At 33.9% G+C, this 24,452-nt stretch overlaps 3 protein-coding genes across 9 annotated transcripts; all 3 read right to left on the bottom strand.

Moving 5' to 3' along the window:
- Positions 1-135: 135 nt before the first annotated feature.
- On the bottom strand, positions 136-3,555 carry LOC125217879 (transcription factor bHLH74-like). The gene is made up of 8 exons (XM_048119450.1): positions 2,254-3,555; positions 1,933-2,148; positions 1,772-1,837; positions 1,620-1,688; positions 836-907; positions 623-763; positions 469-547; positions 136-380 (listed from the first exon to the last, which is right to left on the bottom strand). Exons 1-8 carry the CDS (start codon positions 2,749-2,751, stop codon positions 358-360), a joined length of 1,164 nt encoding a protein of 387 aa, XP_047975407.1. The 5' UTR covers positions 2,752-3,555; the 3' UTR covers positions 136-357.
- A 9,014-nt stretch (positions 3,556-12,569) lies between these two features.
- LOC125223253 lies at positions 12,570-14,837 on the bottom strand. Of its 7 annotated transcripts, none has more exons than XM_048126315.1 (4): positions 13,789-14,837; positions 13,451-13,643; positions 13,007-13,366; positions 12,570-12,942 (listed from the first exon to the last, which is right to left on the bottom strand). In XM_048126315.1, exons 1-4 carry the CDS (start codon positions 14,167-14,169, stop codon positions 12,905-12,907), a joined length of 972 nt encoding a protein of 323 aa, XP_047982272.1. In that variant the 5' UTR covers positions 14,170-14,837; the 3' UTR covers positions 12,570-12,904. The 7 variants fall into 7 exon arrangements, with proteins under 7 accessions (XP_047982272.1, XP_047982274.1, XP_047982276.1 ...); XM_048126317.1 differs by having other exon boundaries at positions 12,570-12,936; XM_048126319.1 differs by having other exon boundaries at positions 12,570-12,930.
- Positions 14,838-18,949: 4,112 nt separating this feature from the next.
- On the bottom strand, positions 18,950-20,398 carry LOC125220855. Its single transcript, XM_048122988.1, has 2 exons — positions 19,914-20,398; positions 18,950-18,956 (listed from the first exon to the last, which is right to left on the bottom strand). The coding sequence occupies exons 1-2, from the start codon at positions 20,396-20,398 to the stop codon at positions 18,950-18,952; spliced, it is 492 nt and encodes a 163-aa protein (XP_047978945.1).
- Between the last annotated feature and the right edge of the window lie 4,054 nt (positions 20,399-24,452).

The following is a 24,452-nucleotide window of genomic DNA, read 5'->3' as shown; positions in this document are numbered from 1 at the left end:
ATTTAATTACACTAGTCACTAGTAGAAATGTCAATAGCCTTTTAATCCAACAACTTTTTTCCAACCAAAAAAATTCACTATGTTAAACAATTTCCTTCTATTTTAGCTCTCAAAAAACAGCTTGTACACAAAGTATACAACCAACAAAAAAAGCCAATCATCTTCACCAATTAAATTCCAACTCTGAATATACATTGTTTTGTAAATCTAAACAGTCATTTTCTTCTGTTAAAATTCGAAGAACCAAAAGTTAGAACCTATACAACACTTGAACAAAAAATAAAATAAAAAATGAACCTTCAACATTTTTATAGCCTCAACTTCCAAATTCTCGAATGTATGGTTAGGCCCTCACCTCTATAGCTCCATTTTCGACGACCCTGAAAAACACGATGATCACTATGCGAAATTGATAGAGAACACTAGTTTGTATCGCATCAAGAAATGTGATCGATCGGTTGTAATTACCATTTGGCCCCATGCTGCCAGATGGATCGGGATCGAATCCCATTTGGAGAAGACCTTGGAGCTCAGTGTTCCATATATGCTGCAGTAAAATGCTTTTAAGACTACACTAAACAAGAATATATCGAACAAACACTACTGAGGCGCCTGTGTTTACCTGGGGTAACGAATGAAATGGTGGACCTGTGCCCGGGGCATTGTTGAAGGCTCCTTGGGGATATGGAGGGAACGGGAAGGACGGACTCAGCCCTGGATTAACTCCGAGCGGGGTGGTATTTCCGCCACGCAAGTGAAGAATCTAAAAACAAAAAATGAAATATGAATTTGGTTGTTAACAAAATGAGTTATAGACAAGGTGAGAGTCTCTCACATCTTTGGACAAAATCCTGTCTATGTCCATGTTGAGCTCTGGATTCACGGTAGCAAGCTTCATCGATAAAAACTGCAACGCAAATAGAGTATACATTTACTACATTACAGTCACATGATCTCCCAAAGGTTACCAAACAATGTCCAAATACTAATTCGAAAGAACTAATTAAGAAGGGCAACAATGGTGTTTCTTAGCTTGGTTGTTCGAGAACTTCAAACTAAATCTAGTAATGATTGAGCCGCACATTTTTACAAGATGTTGATTTGTCTCCCAAACAACACTTTCATACATGATTATGAAAGGATTAATACAGTTCAAAGTTTCTCTCTTGAGCGAGTCGCCCAAAAATAAGTTCTTTCGTTTCCTACGTGTACTAATACTCACCCAAATATCGACTTATCCTATTGAATCTCAGATACTGGTTAAACGAAACACATAGATCTGTCCGAATCATGAAAAGGAGGCTGTCAATTGCTCTTTCTCGTACATGTATTATAATTCTTGTATGTTTATATTCCTAGCTAATCTGAGTCTCACAAAATGCTTATTCTAAGGTAAAAGACGGTGACTTTATCCCTGAATATACAATTTACAAACACTCACAAAAGCAGCACTGTTTCCAAAATCAGATAGATTATGTGTATATCAGGATGTAAAACTACGCCGTCATCTAAGCTTCTTGACAGATACCGGTGCAGCAATATCATGGTAAAGAACAAGACACAAACAAATCACACAGAAAACAAAGGCATGAGAAATTTTATCAAACCGCGATGCATACCTCAACTTGTTGTTGGAGTGATTGCACATAGTTGATAATCTCATCAAGCATCATCGCTTTCCCAGTAATCTTGAACACAAAATTTCCCAAAATAAGTTAAAAATTTTCCAATTCAATCACAAAATTTGAAGGTAAGCTGCAAAAATCAGTACCTTATTGCAGCCAGGAACCAGTTCCTGAAGCAATCTCATTCTCTCACTAATCTTCTCTCTTCTCACCTGCAGTTGAGCAGTTCAATTAACTATTTTTCGACAATCAACCAAATAGATTTTTCATTTCACTCAAGAAACTTGGTTTCAAATTAAGATTTTACCCTTTCTGCAAGGCTGTGACTGTTTGTTGCCTGTCCCCTTTTGGCTCTCACATGAATGTAATCATCTTTAGATGGCTCTGCACCACTCTGATCATCCTTGGCTTGCTTCACAGCTTGCTTACCGCGACCAATACCTTTCTCGAACTTCTGTTTCATTTCATCATCTTCTTTAGATGTATCCCCAGAGGGATCCTTGTGCTGTTCTTCTTCACCACTCTACATTTATCACAGTGGAGCCAAAAACACATCAAATATATGCCAAACGACAAACAACACACACATACACACAAACACGCTCGCGTGGAGTAGCAAGAAGTTCACCTTTGGTGAAGCTCGTTGCTGCACCTCCCTCTTCCTCTTCCCGTAAGGTGAAGCTCCCAACATCCCACCATCCGAATTCGGGCAATGATCTTGCGAAACCCCCTTATTGAAATTTGGCGAATCGGAGTTATGGCCGAAGGAAGTGGCCATCTCAGAGAAGCTGCCACTCCCGAAACCGGGGATTCTCGGCACCAAATCAACAAGACCAGAATCAGAGGGGAACTGAGCCAAAGAGCCACACATTGTCTGATTCTCCAACATGAGTGGATTATTGGCAAACTCACTCTGAGAAACAATGTTGGAATTCCCAAAATCCCCACTTTGACCCAACGACACAATTGGATCCCAATTAGAGCCATAGAACATGGATTCTGAACACATTGTCACTCCTGAAACTTTGTCAGAAGCTGAATTTGTGCCCCCTATTCCTGAATTCATATCCCTACTACCACCACCTCTGTGTTGGAACACTCTACCCCCACTCCCCTCAGACCCCATTATCAATCAAACAATAAATTAGAGAGAAGCCCAGAATTTGGAACACCCCAAATTCAAGAATTGCAGTTTCAATTTAGGTGAAATAGGGTTTTAATTAACCAAGAATGGGTGGTAAAATGTCTTGCAAGGCACAAATGAACTTTGCAGCTTTACAGCACTGAGTGTTGAGATAAAGAAAGCAAAAGCAATACCTAATTGCAGCATCCAATTCACAGAGGAAAAAAAAAAGTTGAAATCAAATGTAGCAGGCAGAATATCAGCACTTCACCATCTCTCTCTATCTATCCATCTATATTACTCTTCTTTCGAGATCAAGAACTACTCTAAGCTGAAAAAGAATGAATCTTTCAGAGGTTAAAGGAAGACAGTGGGCATTGGCTAAGTAACAGCTCACAAACTATTGGGGGAAAAGCAGATTCCCTTTCCTCTTTTCCCTCACAAGAATTTACAAAACAAATAAACTGAATCTGCAGAAATGGTTAAGTCTGAATTAAGGTGAGTAAACTAATAGTAATATATTGCTGAAGATTTGACCGAGAGGAAGTGAAGAACCCCACAAGAATCCAAGAAAAGCTAAATTGCAAGGAGCCTTTTGTGATATTCTCAAATGTCGCAGCTAAAATTGAGTAGGGAAAAGCAGGGAATTCCACTTTGACATATAAACAAACAGTTTGTGGGCAGAGGTAAAGAGGCAGTACATTTTTATACTGCGCTTATGATTGCTGTCAACAGCATCATATGCTTGCTTAAGTCACACAAGAAAAAGGAGCAATTTCACCAACTGGGTACTTGTAGAAACAGCAAAGGAAGAAGCATCAAGTTTTCCCACTTTAGTATTCTATAATGACAGACATATATATATTCTATAATTTCATTCACAGTTCATTAATAGTAATAAAATGTGCTTCATACCATTAGACCTCCACTTTATCACTTCTTTTTTTTCCTTTTTAACAACTTATTTAAGTCCATTATTTAAATTTTATTAATAATTATCATCTCTCACTGTTTGCATTTATTAATATGATCGAATTAATATATACTATAATATTTTTCTCGATAAACACAGTTCTAAACTTGGAATTGAAAAGGCGATATTCGATTTGATGGATTAAATAAGTTTAGTCTTACGAGTGCTGAGTATTTGATAAATAAGATTATTTTGGAAACAGTATCATAGAATTACTCTCTAACTAAGTGTACTGGCATTAACATGTGATAAAATTAATCTAGAGCTAATTTTAAATAATTTCAATCCGGTTTTTTATTTTTTGTTTGAGAATTATGGGAAATTAACATGAAATTTTAAGTAGTGGTTTTGAGTTTAAAAGACAGGCTAACAACTTCCAACCGCTCTCGCAGGTTAAATTATTACACAACCTAATCTTTTGCCTCTTTTCCCCTACACTTTACTCCTTATTAATTTTATTTTCCATAACTTTACTTTTCTTTTTTTAAACAAAAAAAATCATCATCATGGTTTTGAAGATGTTCTTCTCTTCCACATCAAGATTGCCTCTCGTCTTTATCCTATTTTCATTTTATAACTGACACACACATTTGCCAACTAATTTCCTTCTTTCTCTCTCACACACGCTAATTTATCTTTGCTGTTACACACTCATTTCTCTCAGTGCTAACTAACCCATTACAATTCTTTTAAGAGAGTCCATCATCATCATCATTCTCCAAAGGGTGCACCACTTGCTAGTTGCTACACACACTAAAAAATAAAAAATAAAAAATAAAAATAAAAATAAAAAATAAAAACAGGATTATGGAATGGAGATGAACAAAAATGTTAATATATGTGAATGTGCCACGTAGGCAGAAGTGGGAGTTGTACGTTTGAGGGTGTTAAGGTTGTACCTCAGGTGATGCAGATGTACAGTATAGTTTCCCATGTTAATTAGGTTTTAGTTTAGTAAATTAATCCAAGTGTCAGAGCAGTCTTTTTCTTTTACTTTAGGCTTTGGTGATAAGAATAATGGAATCTCATTCACCTAATTTTACTCCTTTGTCCTTGTACAAGTCTCCAGCTGTCGGTGTCCTACTATAAATCAAGATGATCAATACTTAAGTACTTATAAATCAAGACTAATTCTATATAATATTGTTTAAAAATTAAATATCGAGTTTAGGATTAATGTCGAGTTTTGTTTATCCAATCAAATAATATTCATAAGAAGTTTTCTTATCCTAATAAATCAAGACAAATTTAACAATATTGTCTGAACGTTAAGTATCGAATTTAAGATTAGTATCGAATTCTGTTTATCCAATAGAATAATATTCATAAAAGTTTTTTTTATCCGATTCATCAAACCAAACATCCTCTTAGTATTTTGTTAATTAAAATTTAGTTACAAGTTCACTTCTTCACAGAGAAAATGTGGATTTTTTTAAAAAAAAAATAAAGAAAAATACCAGCTATTTTATGGTCAAAGTCTGATTCTCCAGTCATTGTTTAGTGTAAGGCTGTGATCTTGCTGGATACTGAAGCCATTCCCAAATCAAATAGGTGCCTAAATTTGGAATCAAATCTCTCTTAGATTTTTTTTTAATATATCATTGTTGAGTTTATTAGGATTTCTATGGAATTAAAATTTGTGTTAGAATACTTAATAATTTTATATTTTAAATTGAAATTGCAGAGGGGAGAGCAGGAATAGAATAATTTGGAAACTGAAGAATCAAATTAGTCAACAGTTATTTTTATTAATCTTGATTTATCATATATTTATTCAAATTGTGAATAATCAAAAAAATATATTTAATTAAAATTTATGCATTTTATAATAACTAAAAAGTGACATGATTGAAATTAAGAAATTCAGAATTAAAAATTTACGTGGAATTATAATTAATTGAGCTTAGTATTTCTCTGTACCAAGTATATATAGTTGGGAATCATTAAGTCATTCTATTTATATGTGACATAGAAAAAATCTGAAACTCGTCATAAACATACCAGAATAATATAGTCAGATGATTTTTTCTTTTTGTCAAATGTAGATTGTATTTCAAAATAACTTCTGGAGAATTATAGTTATGAATACAGAATCATTTAATTCTTGTCACTTTATTACATAGATTAACTTACCTATGTCTGCAATTTGAATTGAACAGACAGTATTCTGTATTCCCATAAATAGGAAAAATAAACTTCTTGGTTTAAAAAACTTCACTTTAAATTATAACGTTGACCATAATAATTTGTTCTCTCTGATAGTAGTGGTATCATTTTTCCAGTAACATCAAATCCTATCAAGCAAAGTAGTTTAGGAGCAGTTTCCTTAATTTTATGAAACTACTATTAGAGCATCTCCAATGGAGGCTAGCGGATAGGCTAACCGATCGCGGGCGCTAGCCGATTCGCGGGCCGATCCGCTAGCCTCCATTGCGACAATTTAGGCTAGCCGATCGGCGAGCTCTAGCCGATTCACGGGCGCTAGCCGCCATAGCAGACTCAATTTCGGCTAGCCGATTTCATTTTTTTAATGTATTTTTTAATGTATTTTTTATACATTTTTAATGTATTTTTTTTAATTATGTAATTGTTTTTAGGATGTACCTTTTTTTTAATTTATATAAAATTATTGCATTTTCTCGTATCTGTGTCGTAAATTTAATTCCGTATTTTGCGTGATTGTAATTTATTTATTTTTTATAATTTTGCTGGCCTATGGCTAAGTTGTTCAGTTTCTTGTCCTGATGATGTGGCAGGAGGAATATTTTGTCCTGATAATATGGCAAGAGGAGTTTTTGGCTAGGGTATGGCTGGCCTAATTAGATGCTCTTATACTCCTAATGATATCCGCAGTTTATCACCTCATATACATTTGTATCACATGATATTCTGTTTTCTTCGTTCAAAATATAATTTTCAATTATTGCTAACACTACATTTATTTTCATTCCCAGTTATTAACAAAACGAAGTATCTGCAAAATAACATTCTCACAATTTCATTCAGAAGAAATATATTTTTGGCACAAAAATTTATTATAACTTTATTTAGTTTATTAAAGATAGAGAATTAAATAAAAGGAATTCTATTTCTACTTTTAAATGAATAAGATATCCAAAAAAGAAAGAAAGGAGTACCATCTTACTTTGCATATGAGTAGTATTGAAAAAAATAAACGAATATATTTTTGCTTTTATGAATTCTTAAATTGAAAACTGGTTTGGGGACAATCTTTATGAAATAAGACTCCCCCTATTCTATTGCATAGTAGTAAAGTTATTTTGTCATTTTGGTATGTTCCATAATAATAAAGTCATTTACTGTATTTTTTTAGTAAAAGTCAATACATTTCTTCTCATTTACTTTACTCTCTCTTACTTTATTCCCTCTTCATTTATCTACCTTTTTCATTCCCTACTTTATTCTCTCTTTACTTAAATCATTTGACACAACTTTTCTTAAATTGCGTGTCGAAAAGAAACGTCTTCACTACTATGAAACGGAAGGAGTAGTACTTAAATACTTGTGTCTGGGCAAATGTGTAATTTGAGTTTCTTGTTAAATACTCCTCCATCCCACTGAAGATGACCGATTTTTCCTTTTAATTTGTCACACTCGAGATGATACATTACTAAAAATAAAAGCTCATTTATTTCTACTTTAATTTTTCTCTCTTACTTTATTATCTATAATCTAACACACAAAATAAACTACATAAAATCATGTATCTCTCAAGAAATGAGTAATCTTAGTTGGGGACGGAGGGAGTATTTAATTTATACGTTCTATTCTAATTAAGAAATGAGTAATCTTACTTGGGGACGGAGAGAGTATTTAATTTATACGTTCTATTCTAATTAAGAGATTCAAGTAACATTGTTAGGGCTCGTTTGGTAGCTATGTCATGTTTCGACTAGACATGATACTATTAGGATAGTAATCATAGTTTTGATTAGTTAATTTACATATATTGGGTGTTTGGTAGATTAAGATAATTGTGAGTTATCTTATTGTAGTGTTTGGTACAATAAGTCACAAGTAAGGATTAAAATTATGATTGTCAAAATTATCCTCATTAGTTTAAGTTAATTACTAAACTATCATCATTTTACCCTAATTATTCCTATAAAATCGTTTTGTTTAAAATTAACATCTTTTCAAGCTAAACTCCTTACAAAAATTAGCATCTTTATATCAAAAAACTTATATTTATTTTGGTATTCTATTTTTGTGAGCATTAATAATTTTGGACAAATTTTATGAATAATCAATTATTATTTTGGACAAATTCTATATGAAAATATTTTATCAAGTATCAAATTTTATATGTTCAATTTTTTTGAAGTTTAAAGCGTCTGTGGATTGAACAACATCGTATATTTATGTTCAAAACAAAAGCAATTGCCTTCAAGTATTACGTAATTATAAGTATAATATAATATAATGTAAATAAAGTAATATAATAAGAATATAATACGATTTAATGTAAAGTAATATAACGAGAACATAAAGTAATATAATGAGAATATTATAATATAATATAATGTAAATAAAATAATAAAGTAATATAATTAGAACAACAAATTGACATCAACAAAATTCTTAATATGATTTAATAGGAAAATGACGTCCTTCAATACAACAACTAAGTAAAATTGATGGGTTAGAAATTTTGATGGGTAAAATTGTATTTTGCTAACTTAACTAGGCTTCCATGATAAATAACATAGGATTTTGGGTAGTTACAAATATGACTAAAACATAAGATTTTCAGTGGGCTTTGTACGGGCCGGAAATAAAACACGGGCTACTATGTTTGGTAACATAACTACCAAACACACAAATAAACCCAGATTAATTTCTTATTTAGGCGAAACATAGCTACGGCCCCTTATAGTACTCCTATTTAAAAAGAAATTACTAAAACATTAAATCGAATCTACTTAATTAATGGTTGAGGAATGATGATAGAAATGGCACACGTAACTTGGGAGTGTGTGAACCCATCAATCACTCTTCATTTTTAAGTTTTGATTTATGACTTTACACTTTTTCATCCCACAAAATCTACATGCATATCAAATTCTCTAAAAAGACACTCCATACTTATGCTTCAATTTTTCAATCCTTAAATTTTCTTTTTATTATCCAAGATTATCTCCAAATTATACTAGTTGCTCGAGATTTATTTTGTCACATCAAAAGGATCGAGACTTATATAGCCACCACTAATCATACACAACATTATTTGAAGATTAAATGTGTAAGTCTATTGATCGAATTATACAACATTCAAAAAGACTCAAATCTCATATTGAGAGACCATCACATGTTACCAACTAAGTCATTATAATCAATCGACATTTTTAATTCTAAGAAAATAAAGACAAATTAAGTTTTACGGTTGAATACAAAATATCTTATATTGGAATTGGGATAAATTTCGAATAGTAATAAAAATTAAAGCATGAAGCGTTGGTTATGTGAATATTTACATATGCACATTATCTTTGAGAATATAATTTGAAATTTCTGGGCTTTTAATCTTTTATGGTTCGGTTATTAGTTTAGGTTAAATTATTTATAAAATCATACAGTACATAATTAGTGACACATCGCATAATTCAAACTCATTTTATTTTTTTAAATCATTAGTCAACACATTTAGGATTTAATTTTTTTAAACATATGACCAATGGGCGGTCTAGATTTGGCACAAGAAATTTGATATCTGAATTAAATTGATCCACTAAATCCATATTTTTATTGTGTATCATAATAATTTCTAAAATTTTATAGATATTCCTTTAACAAAAACAAGGCCCACAGCGTGATGAATAGCGTGTCATGGGCTTTAGAAATGGGCCTTTATATATGTGGTCCTGCCTCATTTTAAGGTCCCTACTAGTTACTATATTCATTAAACTATTTCAACATTTTATATAGTCACTTATCTTAAGTTAAACTTATTATTATTATGGAAAACTTCTTGTTATGTTCTATATGGCCTGGTCTGTCACGTGAGATTCTTAGAGTGATTTACTTGTCTTGCCATGTATGATTTGTAGAATATTATTATACTATATATTTAATTTAACAATAACATACATTCTTGTAAAAATGTGGTTATAATCAATCCTACTCACAAGAGTTGTATAGCGTGATTTACATCTCAATTAGTGACTATGTGTGTAATGTGCCTTGCGCATGCGTGAGTCATTCTATTTAACTTTTAGAATACAAAAATCAACGAAAAAATAATTTGAAATGATCAATACTAGTAGTACATTTTAAGTCCAATTCTGTATTAATTCATTCACAAAAAAGTTGAATAGAAAAAAAAAATGTTGATTTTGAAAATCGCTAATTTTCTCAACCTTAAATTATAAATAAAATAAGAAATAACGTGCCGTAACAACGAATGTACTTAAGTAATAAGTAATGATCACTTGTTTAACTTACCTAAATCTCACTTTGGTCTCATTCTTATTAAAGCTTCTGATGATTATCATTTACTACTATGCACCCCTCGTGCACTACCAGTGTCACATAATACCTATTTTACTCTAACTTTAATCATCATTAGCATAAAAATCAACTCCAACTGTCCACAACAAATATAAGTAATCATTAATTTTGACTATCATTAAAGTTTTCAAGAATTTCGCAATCAATTTGTTTCAACTTTTTTACATACTATTAAGTGTATAATTTATTTAGTATCCTTACTTGTGACCTTTTTTTACTATTTTAATCAAGGGTAAAGCTATGTGACCATAATGTGGCTGGCCATAAATGGCATTTCAGTAAATATAGATACTTTTGGATATTAATAATTTAAATGACTCATTTAATGCTTAATCAGTTGACAATATTACCCTTAGTTTTTAATTATAGTTTCTTTCATTTATTCCATTCTTTTTTAGAGTAATTTGTTACTTAACTTTTTTACCACTTCGTTTTTATTTTTATTACTCCACATTATATAAATAATAGTTTTTTTAATTTTAGTTATTACAATACTCCATAACATATAATCGTTTTTATTTTTATTACTCCACATTATATAAATAATAGTTTTTTTAATTTTAGTTATTACAATACTCCATAACATATAATCAATAAGGTAATGATGAAGTTATACAACTACTATCGTAATATATATATATATATATATATATATATATATATATTTTACTTTTTAAATCTTCACATATCAAGATTTAATTTATCAATTTTCTCTATAATTTCAAAATAAGTTGTGAATATGTGGCATTACATTTCCAGATTAGTGGGTAGGTTGTGATATACACCAAGGTTAAATATATATTATAATAAAATTAGTTATAAAATTTAAAATTTAGTAAATACTACTTAACTCCGAATTATTTTGACAAATTGTTAATATTATATAATATTAGGAGTATGTGTTTTCATTAAAATTAAATTATTTCACTATAATTAAACAGTGAATTAATTTGTAGTATAACTAAAGTTGAATTGTTTTTGTATAAATATATTGTCATAGTATTTACATGTATTTTATTCACAAGTTATTTAATAATAGGATAAGTTATACTAGTATATTTTAAATTAATTTAAACTAAGTGAAGCTAAACATAAATAATCACTAATAATAGAATTGAAATATCATGAGCATATTTTATTATGATTTCAAAACTAATATACATATTAAATCATCTGAATAATATTTAGTACCTCAATTTAAATTAATAAAATATGTATTTGATTACAAATAAGTGCATGTTTGATTGCTAAACAATTTTATAATAATTAAATAATTAGTATAGTTAAAATTGATCAAAATAATTAAATTACGTGACTAAAGTGTGTGGTTTAATGTTTTCTAAATATAGGCATTGGGAAATAATTAGGAAAAAGTATTTTTTTTCATCATGCCTTAGAGTTGGATCTATTAATGATGTGTAGGGTTATTATTTGTTGAAAACTTTCCATAAATAAATGTGCTCTATTTTTTGTGGACGGCCAAAAATGGTAATTGTGCTCTATTTTTTGTGGACGAATGAAGTATTATTGATTGGATACAAACAGTGTCGGATACAGGATTTAAGGTTTGAGGGTACGAATTATATAACAAATAATTATGATATAAATATAATTGTAAATAGTAAATACCAAGAAAAATTTATTTGAGGTACTAGTTTATTAAAAATAATATTATATAAAATAATAAAAATAACAGAATATAATATAAAAAATAAAAAGCAATTAAAAAAAGTAAGAATATTTTTATTTGAAGTATGAGTTTTACTACAAATAATATAACATAAATGATAAAATATAGTATAGGGTATAATATAAAAAATCAAAGCAATTAAAATAAATAGTAGCATAATACGAGAAAAAAAAACTTATAATATAATCTAATATCTAGGAAAGAAAATGGCAGTAGAAATAAATACTACTCTACATAACTAACAGAAACAAAAAAAGTAAAGAAAATATGAGTGCAGAAATAAAAAAAATATAAGCGCAAGTGATCCGTACCAGTATAAGTCAAAATGTGAATTGGGGAGTACTACATACTACATACTACTACTACATACTATATTTAATACAAGGGTATATTAGTCTTTAAAAAATTGCTACTCTCTATATGTATAAATTTCATCAATTTAGCATTAAATACACAGAATTTTAATAATTTTTTAATATTATGGTCGGCCATAATGTGGCCATTTAGCATCACTCTTTGCAAAAAAGCAAATAGATTTCGTCTTTTCACAATTCGCAACAATTGCAACTCTAGCGAAAACAATATTCTAAAATAACAAGTCTATACAACCAAATTTTGTACAACCAAAAATCAAGATCATCAATGACACAACGCAGTACTACTGCAATGTGCCCATTTATTTATTGATAGTACTAGTAGAGTAATAGTCTAGATGCTACAATATCAGTACCCTTACATAACTGCAATGTGCCCATTTATTTATTGATAGTACTAGTAGAGTAATAGTCTAGATGCTACAATATCAGTACCCTTACATAAAAGGCGAAGGGATTACAACGATACATGACCAAAAATAGGACCAAAATTATTTTACGGTTTATTATCAATTACTGAAGCTAAACCGGTCACGATCTTCACACCTTTGTTAACACTTTTAGGCCTAATCTGGGGCAGCTCCCACTTTTTCATTTGCGCATCAGATAAGCTGCCGCTGTTACTGTTACTGTTACTGTTACTGTTACTGTTACTGTTACTGTTACTGTTAGAGAAAGCAAAGAGAGAGTCACCTTCACCTTCATCAGGGGTTGATGGCTTTCCACCTCGAATCACCTCCGACGCCTCTACTTTCGAAAGGGCGCACGGCCCGGTTCGGGTGAAGGGCGAGAGCCATTTGGATTTGATGTAGTCAGCCTTCCGCCATGGAGGGACCGGCATGCCTTTCTTCTTGAGGCTCTGCTTTGCAGCATCGGATACAATTCCGATGATCTTCTCCAGGCGGTCGGGTTTACCAATGAAAATGCTGGGTAGTGCTTGGAGGACTAGTTTGTATGCTTTGGTTGGCCTTGCGATGGCGAACTCCGATCTGAAATCGATGTCGATGATCAGTCTTTCCCCTCCAATCAACACGTCCACGTACTCGTATTCTCCTGTTGGGAAAAAGACTTGTGATTTTGACATGATTAACAAAAGGGGGGCGATTTTGGAAAGGATTATAAGGTGTTTTGTTTTACCAGCGAGGAAAGAAGGGGATTTTTCCCATTTCGATTTGCAGATTGAAGCGTCGTATCCAAGGGCAGTTAGATCATCTGCAACGAGTTTTCTGCAGAATCCGTCTTTGCGCTTGTTGATCTTGTGTCGTTCGACGATTTTCGCAGTGTCAGCTAGTAAATTCCTTTCGGATACGCAGATACAGGGCACCAAACTCTGTTTAAACAATCGGAATTTTCCGCAAAATGCATCAGATAACATATCCGGACAAGACGACAGAACATCAACAACACTGTCAAATTATTGACCACAAAATCACATTGCATGTGAAATTGAAGAGATAGACAGAGAGAGAGAGTACCTTCAGTGTATCACAAGCATGTGAGGAAGACGAACTGAATGAGTCTTGTTCGTCATCGGAGCTGTCAGTGCAGTTTCCATTTAAGCAAATGCATCTCTTCCTTCCACACCTCTGCTGCTGCTTCTCGTTGTTTTCCTCCATAAAATTCTGGACCATCTTCGCAAGGCAAACAGAGCTAGGCTCAAACTCCTCCAATCCGTCTTTGTTAGCCAGCGACTCAGCGGCGCCGGCCGGCTTTTCCCCCGCCGGAGCTCTGGCGCCGCTCGAGAACGGCCTCTCGAAAAGCCGCTTGAATCTCGACCTAAATATTGGCTTCGCACCCGCCTCACATTTCGCCGTCGGCTCCTCCGCCTCGTTGAAATCAATCGGTTGAATTTTCATAGCGTGAGGAATTAAATTCAGTGGTCCACTAATAAATTATCACAATTTCCACGCCGCTAGTTTTCAGGCTCCATTTCTCCGCGTACAGATTCTCAGTCAACGTTGAAAACTTCAATTTCTAGATAAGTCCTAATTTTCCAGGCATTCTAGATGAAAAAGGAAAAAAAAAAACTGGCTACGGGAACACGATCACCTAATCATCACACTAAAACAAACCGATCTAACAAAAACAGTCGGTGATAAAGACGAAAATTAGACGATCTTCCAAAAAACAGAGATCTCAAAACTCATAGACCGAATTAAATCGGAATAACAACCGAGAATTTGGCTAAAAATCTATGATAGTCTTAATTCTTCTATCGATCATACACCGGAGACAAAAAGCATGGAATGACTTATAAAAACTGCTACCTAAAAAAAAAAAAACTAAGTTCGCTTTTGCTTAGGGTTTTGAATTACGGCCGAACCTCAACAATCAAAATCAGAAGAGGAGAAAAAGGGACTAACACCATGACGTCAGTTCTCCGGCAGCCTGGAATCCGATCATCAGAAGGCGGAATCATAATTTCCGGCGAGGCGGGGGGAATCGATCGCCGTGTGTGAGAGAGCACGCAGAGTGTGTGGGGAGAAATGGAGAGAGCGTGATGGTTTAAGTGTGATGTGAGAAGCAGCTGCTACGAATAGAATAGGGCAGGCGCTTTGGGGGACTTTTAAAAAAGCGGGGGGGTCTGCCACGCTGGCATCCGACGTGGCGGGAACAATCCATTCTGGTTGAGGGGGTACGTGTCAGCCGATTAGCCATGCTGGGCTTGTGATCACAGCCACACGTCGCCACGTCCACGCGAGGTGACGCGTTTTCAATGGTCTTTAATGAGTTCCCCAAAATACCCTCGCTTTATCCCATCAATTACGCGGTTGTTACACCAGCTGAACTTTTTTCAACCGCCACGAAAATATCAATTTTTTATTATTTTTTCCAACCAGTAAAGTTTTATTTCCGGAAATTTTTATGTGTTTCTAATTTTTATATTTTAATTTCCACTTATTTTATACTGTATAATTTTTTAAAAAATCTGTATAGTAATTTTCCATATTTCCCTAACTCGTTTTAAGATATTGTAAGTGAAGGAAAAAGTCATATCATAATGCTTAATCCCTACCTATTAAATGAAAGAGAAATAAAATCTTCCAAACGTATGCTTTAGCTAATAAAGTCGATATTATATGGGGCAAAAATATAGGCAATTAAGTGATTGGGTGCGATGTAATTATTCCATTTTTCAAGATTAGAATCCACAATTAATCAAATTAACTTATCTTATAATAAAAAAAATTAATAATAATATTGACATATTGTTATTATTATTTTTTTAATCCAATAAAATGAACAATACCCTATAGCTTTTCAATGTTACGTATTTATAAATTGATCATTGCTCATGTGTCTAATTTTGCTCGTGAGTAAAATAAACATTTTACTTGAATGACAGAATGAATACTACCATCTTCAAGCTTAATTTACTACCAAGGCCAACATCAAGCTTTGTGGAGAATATACTTCTGAATTCATCAACTTAGTGAACCCAAATATGTCATTTAAAGAGGCTAAATTAATTCATTAAAATTAGCTATACATTAATTATTTGCTTCTAACAAATAAAATTAGTCATCAACTCAATGTAATTATAACTAATTATAATTATTTGATATGTATATAGATGAAAATTTAATATTTCCAAATTAAACTATGTAATGAAATTGCTTATGAGTAAATAATGTTATAGACCAGTTATTATCAATTAATAATATAAACATAAGCTCAAATTGCATATATCACTCCATGATACAAATAAGTGATTTTTACTCTGAATATGAAAAATAATTTTAATTAAGATAAATTAAAAGGAAAAATGATGACGTTCAATTGAGATATTATATATTACTGTAATATATGCTCACTCCATAAATAGGCTTAATTTTCTTTTTCGTCTATCTCATACCAATAGTCCATGCATGTTTACGAATTCTCTTTACCTTTAAATGAATCTTACTATCCATTATATTATTTCAATTACTTTTTCTCATATTTTTTTATTTTACTACCAATTATAAAATATTGATGTGGCGGAGTATAGGACGTAGGGCGTTCCACCATGGATGCTTTTATGAGACTATTAGAGTAGGGATTTATTCACTCTTTCTAATTTCTGAGTTCTCGAGTAAAATGTCTTAATTTTATTATGTGATGCACAACCCCATAATTGCTCTGGCCAATTTTGTGAAATTTGGGAATGATATAATTACATACTAGTACTTTCACAAGACTTAAGAGTGGTCACATTATATTTCAGAAAAGTGAAATCGGACAATTACAACATAGTTTGGTTTGAAATATACCGTTTTTGAACGGCCCGAGTAAAAGGACCAAGGCCCGCCTTAAAATGCAATTTTCGCCAGTTAGCAATTCTTCCCAAAAACCTCTGATACCATAACTCATCACTTTCATAAAACAATTAAATACTCAGCATTTACTAATATAATCCTCCTTTTTATCCCCAACAACCACATTTATTCCTTCTACGCAATAAACTTTCTTAAGCTTTCCTCCATTCACGTTTTCTACAAGCTCTCCGACGAAGACGGTAGCAAATACTCTGCATAAAACTTCATCATATGTGAGAAGGTCGCCGGAAACACCCAAGGCCGGACACAATTAGTAGGAAAAGCCCTGATTTTTTTTGAATCAGCAGCGGAAATTCCCTAATTTGACGGAAAACCCCTCCGTCGTCCCCAGAGAACTGTCGGATAACCTCTCCTATCGGCCGACCGAGTGGGTTTTACAGGAAAGCAGCAGCCATGACCAACACCGTGCAGGTCGCCGCGACGCAGATGGCCTCCGTGACTCCGTCGACAACCTCTCCGCCAACTTCACCACCTGCTCTCGCTTGGTGAAGACAGCAATCACCGCCGGAGCCGGAGCATAGCAGATACCGCTTGCTAGCTAGGGATTCAAGCATCTGGTTCTCGGATTGGGAGCAATGGGAGCAACATCTTGTATGTGGCTAAGCTTGTGATTGAAAATTGGATGGCACAGGTGGAAATTGTTCTTACTATGAATATGACAATATGACAAACCAAACATAGAAAACACAATTGGGTCATACTTAATTGACAAATCAAACAATTGTACAAGAAACGATTACTCAAGAAAAGAACTTTGCAAACCAACCTCCACCCTTTTCTTGAGAAATGGTAAAGACCGAACCAAACACACCCTTATACTGAACTTTAATCAGTAGTCTTGTTCTCCTTTCGTAGATAAGTGAAATATTTTTTATTTTGACGCATAATTATACTCCTTCAATAAAATATGGATATTTGAAAAATATAGTAATTAATGAACAGGTAAAGTAAGAGAGATAAAAAGAATGACAGTTGATGAGACATATATTATTATTACTATTCCCTCCATTCTTTAGTAGTAAAGTCATTTTGTCATTTGATACGTTCCATAGTAGTAGAGTCATTTCTCTATTTAGTAAAAGTTAACATATTTTTTTTCACTTACTTTATTCTCTTTTACTTTATTCTCTCCTCTTACTCCTCTTACTTTATTCTTCATTTATTGAACTCACTTAACACATTTTTTCTTGAATCACGTGCCGAAAAGAAATGCCTCCACGGCTATAAAACAAATGGAATAGTATTTAATGAGTTGCACTAGTGGGCCATATAGTGATACAAATTGTTAATAAATTGATGTATATAAGTAATGAGTTGGAGACAACTTTCCATAAATAAAACTGTTCATACTTTTATGAAAAGATCGAAAATGAAAATTGCGCGTAATTTATGGGATGCAGGAAGTAGTATAGCTTTATTTGTAAGATGAGTGAAAAAATAATAAAGTAAAAAGGAATAAAGTAAATATAATTTATTTTTAATTTAATAAAAAAACAAAATATATTTTATCAATTAAATTGTATTTCACGTCATAAATTATATAAAGACTATAAATACAATAATACAAAGTCATAAATTATATAAAGACTATATATACAAAGTCAAATTTAATTTTCAAGTGGTGATACACATAGTATTATCTCATAACTCCCATACCGCACTACGCATCTAGTAGAAATTTTGACCAATTTAAGATGAAATAAATATAAATTTAACTACAATGTGGAAATTTGTCCCTTCTAGAATTCTACTAAAACTTTTATTGATGCTGAACTATTAAATAAAAAATTGACTGAAAACTACCTAACATTATTTTAAACAATTGTAGTTCCGCAGTAGCAATCTACTTTACTTTTATGAATTTATTAAGTCGCAATAAAAACAGAGTACGCTCTGGCAAACCAAGGACGTGGCTGGTATTGGTATCCGACTTCCAACACATGAACAACAATTGTTTTGAACAAATTCATATACTTAGGTTCGTTTGCCAAAATTAAATTTTATAATTAAATATGTATCACGTTTGGTTCATGAGTTTGAACCCTACAATTTAATCTTGGATGGATAGTTTCATGATAATTAGTCATAGCCTCCCCCTCCAACTAAAATAATCACACAACTTAATCTTAGATGAACAATCTCATGATTATTAGTCATAGCAACCGAATGCCATCTTATGGAACCCATATAATCCGAATGGAGTCTACTTAAGTCAAATAATAGCGGACGGATCAAATAAGTTGTCTATACAAATATCAAATAAAGAGTTCGGGAAGATATGCAGTAGAGTACAGAGACATCACTGGAGACGTTGCGATCATTTTCTGAAAAATCCTCAATGATATGTTCAACTAACAGTATAAATCACATATTAGCATTTAATTCTTTTATGTTACTCCCTCCATTTTTTAAAAATATGGAGATTTGAAACGACACGAGTTTTAATGCACAATTTGGTAAAGTAAGAGAAAGAGGGAGAAAAATTGGTAAAGGAAGAAAGAGGGATATAAAAAAAGTAATAGAATTAATGTTAGTGGATCATGGGGTCCACTTTAAGTTGTTAAGTCTAGTGGTATAAGTGATAAATAAATTGATGTATGACAGTGTAAAGATTTCCTAAAATAGAAAGTTTGAATAACGGACTAAAATGGAAAGAGTTGCTATTTTTAAAAAACGGAGAGAGTATTTAGGCCATCCGCATCCCTGTCTCTTATCCGTCTCTTAACTGTCTCATCTCTTCACTATTCATGGGCCCCACTGTACTTTTTAGCTCATCTTTTAACTAAGAGACAGCACATGCATCCCTCCATCTAACCATCTCCTTTAACTATTCATTCAATTTCATTTTTTATTTTTATTTCCAACAAATTCAATTAATAAAAACACACTTCATTAAATAAAATAAAATTACAATTTAAATACCTAAAAAAATAAAAAAGACATAATTTAGAAAACTAGAAATTACAAATTGCATACTTAAATTCAAATAAAAAAAATGGAGGCAAAGAAGCAGAAGAAAGAGTTCTCTAGTGACGATCATCTAATAATGGTTGCCAAATTTTGCCCAAACGTGCTCCATTAGATCCTCTTGGAGTTGGGCGTGGGCGGTAGAATCACGTGTCCTTGCCCGAATAGACAACCACTCTTGCAAAGACGGATGCACTCCCCTTCGAGGCAGACTACTTGCGGTTGAGCTTCCCGGGGTTTCAGGGTCGAACCAATTTCCCGCCTCAGGTCCTTCGTCGGCGACAATCATGTTGTGCAAGATTATGCACGTATACATGATGTCGACCATATTCTCCATAAACCACTGTCGAGCCGGAGCTTTGATAATGTTGAATCGAGCTTGGAGAACCCCGAACGCTCTCTCCACATCCTTGCGAGCAGCCTCTTGCTTCTGCGCAAAAAGCGACTGCTTTTCGTTCGCAGGCCTGTTGAACGTCTTCATGAAGGTTGGCCACTTCGGATAGATGCCGTCGGCAAGATAGTACCCCATTTTACACTGGCGATTGTTAGCGATGAAGTTGATGGCCGACGCTTTACCATTCAGAGCTTCGCTGAAGAGGTCGGAATTGTTGAGCACGTTGACGTCGTTGTTCGAGCAGGGGACCCCGAAATACACATGCCAAATCCATAGCCGGTAGTCGGCGACGGCCTCGAGTATAACGGTGGGGTGGGTACCTTTGTGGCCGCTCCTGTATGACCCCCTCAATGCCACATGGCAATTCTTCCATTGCCAATGCATGCAATCGACACTCCCGAGCATCCCGGGGAATCCGTGCACTTGTTCGTGAAGTTGGAGCAAAAACTGACAATCTGCGGTGGTTGGCTTCTTCAGAAATTCGTCGGTGAAGGCTGCCCGGACGCCTTTGCAGAAGTTCAACAAACAAAGTCTCCCAGTGGATTCTTCGACGTGCAGGTATTCGTCGAACGAATCCGCCGTTTGTCCAGTAGCAAGCTGACGGATCGCTGCAGTACATTTCTGGAGCGTCGTGTGGCTAGGACGGCCAACATCGCCGAACCCTTCTCTGAAGTACTCTTCCCGTCCCGCCAATGTATTCGCGATATGCAAAAATAGCGTGCGTGACATACGAAAACGGCGACGAAAGTAGATATCTCCCCATACCGGGTTCGGACTGAAGTAATCACGTTCCAACCTTGCGGCGGCTTCCTCCCGGTTACGATGGATGTAAGTCCGGGGTCGCCTTTGAGGAGGCGCGGCGGCTTCCTCCTCCCTACGTCGATCTTCTTCTAGCGATTCTTCCATTATTCGACACATTTGCTCAAATGGATCCATAATGGATTAAATTTGGGAGAAAAAAAAATAAAGGAATGATTTTATAGAAGTGATTGGAGAGGAAGGAAAGAGAGATGAGAGAATAATAGATGTGTGTTTGTGTGTAAAATGGAGAATGAAGAGTATTTATAGAATAAAAAAAAATTAAAAATTTTAAAATATGACTGTTCAACGGTCATATTACCGTTTTTTTTAAATTTTTTTTGAAAAATTGATTTTATTTAAAAAAATGAATTATGACGTCATAATTCCGACGCCCACTCGTGTCTCGCCAGCTCGAGGCCGGCCTCTCCGGGACGCGTCACGCATCGAGACGTCTCGTCTCGTCGGGACGAGATGCATCCCGCATCGCCGTCTCGATGTTGTCTCGTCGATATAAGACCGAGACAGCATCGCGCAGCGATGCGGATGCCCTTATCAGCGTTCTGTGCATGCAATCAATTGTTTTGACACGAGGTCAATTAATTTTATAATCGACAAAATTGATTCTTTTTATCATAGTCAGAATTTTCGAAACCCAAGCTCCCAACATGAGGAATTTCAATCCCCCCTCCCCCAACACACATATTCGACTACCGTCTCATTTCTAGATCAAGTCCTTGATGTATGATTAGTGTTTTCCTCACAAAAAACATATATTGAGTTCGGGAACATACCGCTTCATGTGGTTGAGTTTTAAGGTCGTCATGTGGAGAAGCGCAAGCAATTACTGATTCTTTGAAAATCAAAACGATAACTTATCTAACTGTAGAATTCATGTTTATTATTTTAATTCTATAATAATCAAAATAAATTCGTTAGCAAATTTATTTAATATATAAGTCTTCCATTAGAAATCACAGGACCAATTTTCCAACCATAATTTAAATTGACGTGGCATATTGGATCATATATATGAACTTATGTTTATTATTCATGGACATGATGGCGATGGTGGGCGGAGTTGAGGTGCGTGTTTGCGGAGCAATTGTATAGTCGAGTATGATTTTCAAAGATCCGAAGGCATTTTTAGATTAAAATGGAAGCATTTGGTGTTTTAGATTAAAATGGAAGCATTTTTAGATTAAAATTTTTTGATGTAATTCTCCTATGCGGCCATTAAAATGGAAGCATTTGGTGTTTTGTAAGAACTGACGTTTTTGTTTTCTAATATATAAAACGGCAATATGTTGAGCTTCAAAAAATGACGTCGTTTTAGCTGAAGTCCAACGCACACACGCAGATATATTAGCTACACCGTTTTATTTCGCCGGAAAATAGTTGGATCAGATCAGGTTCGAAAATTCGCACAATCAGGAAAGTTGATGATTTTATTGTCCATATTAAAAAGTTGCGGGAAATAAATTTCAGACTAAGTTGACGGTAAATAAAAAAATTCTTTACTCTCATGGATATGGAAAATAACTCAATAAGGGTACAAGCAAATAGAAGCACTCAAAACATTATTTTGGTATCGATATATCCACACATTATATCCACAGAATAATAGATGTTGGAACCAAAGCTCGTGATATCATGCATAGGGATGATTGATGAAGGTTGCAGCTAGCGCCAGATTGAAGAGATGATGCGGTGACTATTGCTAACAATGAATAATAGACAATGAAAGTGAATTAACAAGGTTAGGACAGAATTGCTAGTAAAGATGAGATGACGCCCGATAATTTGGCATTCAAACTTCAGATGTTGATACGAACTCACGTGGCGGACCCACAACGAGGGCCATGACGAGGTGGCTTCAAGAAGGACTTGCCATGTTCATTCAAAAAGCCACATGGGAGGGGCCTATGAAGACGGAGGAGCCGCCGGTGAAGATTGTGCTGAAAAATGAAGGCCAGCCGGTGAAGGAGGAAGCCGTAAGTCAAAATTTGCACATGCAGCTGGATTCAATAAGTATTCCACCTATCGAGATGGCGTCCAAATGCTCTGAAAGTGCCACCAATGTCTTCCTCCTCGAAAGAGCTTCGCGTGGGTACCTTGCACGCCTCGATCGGAGTCTGGTGGAGAGAGTTATGGATGATTTACTAAAGCCGCGCAGAGAAAGGCGGGGAACTCCAGAAAGAACACTCGACCGGGTGTTTTGCACCCCGCAATTCATCCGACCGGGTGAATTGTCCGATACTTAGATTTTGTGGGCCAAATTTGCTATTTTTGGACCCTTAGTATAAATACCTTTTGATGTCATTTCTTTTCCTAGATTTTGGCTGAACTAAAGTTTCTAACCTAGAGAGTTTCCTTTTTGAAGATTATATCCAATTCCTTCCTTGAAAATTGCTTGTTTCCATCTTTGATTGACTCAAGTAGAGGTATGCATCAATGGGGTGTATCCATTGAGTAGTGGAGCCAAGGGGTGATAGAGCTATTGAAAGTTGCCTAAGCTTGTTTCCATTCTTTTGGTCAAGGTTCTATGGTCATAACTCTTTTATCTTATCATTATACACATGCTTTCTATTCCTAATCTTCCATTAATTCTTGTTTAGATTCAATTTTTGTTAGTTGGATCTTTTATTATCTTTTATTTTATGTTGAGAAATTGAAAATAGCATCACAAAAATAGTTAGATCAAGCATCATCAATGGGTAATTTTTTGAGAGATGGATCATAAAATACATGGATCCTTATCAGATGTAGTCCAACTTTGCAAGACAGTAAATTTGCCTTTTTATTATCGGATTGTACCCTCATGTTATTTTGATCAAATTATATCAGTTCAAGATATAGTAGTTTATAAAATGATTAATTTAAGTTCATAAAATAATTGTAAAAATTATAGTAATAATCATGACCAAATGAACTGGACGAATTACAAGTTTTATTCTAATTTCAAGTATGGACATTATTTTTTCTCTGCATAGCAATGAATGAACGCCGCATTTTCATAAAAAGTTAATATTGTACTACCAAACATTATGCATGCAATTTATAATTATTTTATACACATGCAAACTATCATCATTCTAGGTGAACATTAAATTTAAAAATTTCAATGACAAATGACAATCATGATAGATAAAATAAAAAACTGTTGCGACATAGTACTTCCTCCGTTTGACAATAATGGAGTCATTTTTTCTTCTGAGGACGTTCTATCATAGTAGAGACATTTCTTTATTTAGCAAGGACTCTACTACTCCCTCCACCCTATATTACTTGATGTGTTTCTTTTCGGTACGAAATTTAAGAAAGTTGTGTTTAGTAGGTTAAATAAAGTAGAAGAGAGAATAAAGTAAGAGAGAGGAGAGGGGAGAGATGATAAAGTAAAAGAAAGAATAATGCAAGTCTGATTAGATGTTTTGTTTTTAACCAAAAAGAGAAATGAATCAAGTAACTTGGGACAACCCAAAATGGAATACGACTCAAGTAACTTGGGACGGAGGGAGTATTACGGCACGGATGGAGTATAACAATCGATCCACTCGCAATAACCGCGGTCGGCACCTATCTCAAGAAGAGCGCCGATCGGCAGCAATTGGCGAACGCCGCCCAGTCGGAGCTCCCGAGCGCGATCGACGCCTATTGCATG

Source organism: Salvia hispanica, chromosome 4 (genome assembly GCF_023119035.1).
Source record: "Salvia hispanica cultivar TCC Black 2014 chromosome 4, UniMelb_Shisp_WGS_1.0, whole genome shotgun sequence".
NCBI classification, from domain to species: Eukaryota; Viridiplantae; Streptophyta; class Magnoliopsida; order Lamiales; family Lamiaceae; genus Salvia; species Salvia hispanica.
Note: the sequence above shows the minus strand (reverse complement) of the source record. Positions and strands in the feature narration are given on the sequence as shown.

Coding starts and splice junctions, on each gene's coding strand:
- LOC125217879 (XM_048119450.1), bottom strand. CDS start 2,751: ATGGGGTCTGAGGGGAGTGGGGGTAGAGTGTTCCAACACAGAGGTGGT. Junction 1,689..1,771: donor TGGTTCCTGGCTGCAATAAG/GTACTGATTTTT, acceptor TTTGTGTTCAAG/ATTACTGGGAAAGCGATGAT. Junction 548..622: donor CATTTCATTCGTTACCCCAG/GTAAACACAGGC, acceptor ATTTTACTGCAG/CATATATGGAACACTGAGCT.
- LOC125223253 (XM_048126313.1), bottom strand. CDS start 14,169: ATGAAAATTCAACCGATTGATTTCAACGAGGCGGAGGAGCCGACGGCG. Junction 13,644..13,788: donor ATGCTTGTGATACACTGAAG/GTACTCTCTCTC, acceptor TTGTTTAAACAG/AGTTTGGTGCCCTGTATCTG. Junction 13,367..13,450: donor ATCCCCTTCTTTCCTCGCTG/GTAAAACAAAAC, acceptor TTTTCCCAACAG/GAGAATACGAGTACGTGGAC.
- LOC125220855 (XM_048122988.1), bottom strand. CDS start 20,398: ATGCTCGGGAGTGTCGATTGCATGCATTGGCAATGGAAGAATTGCCAT.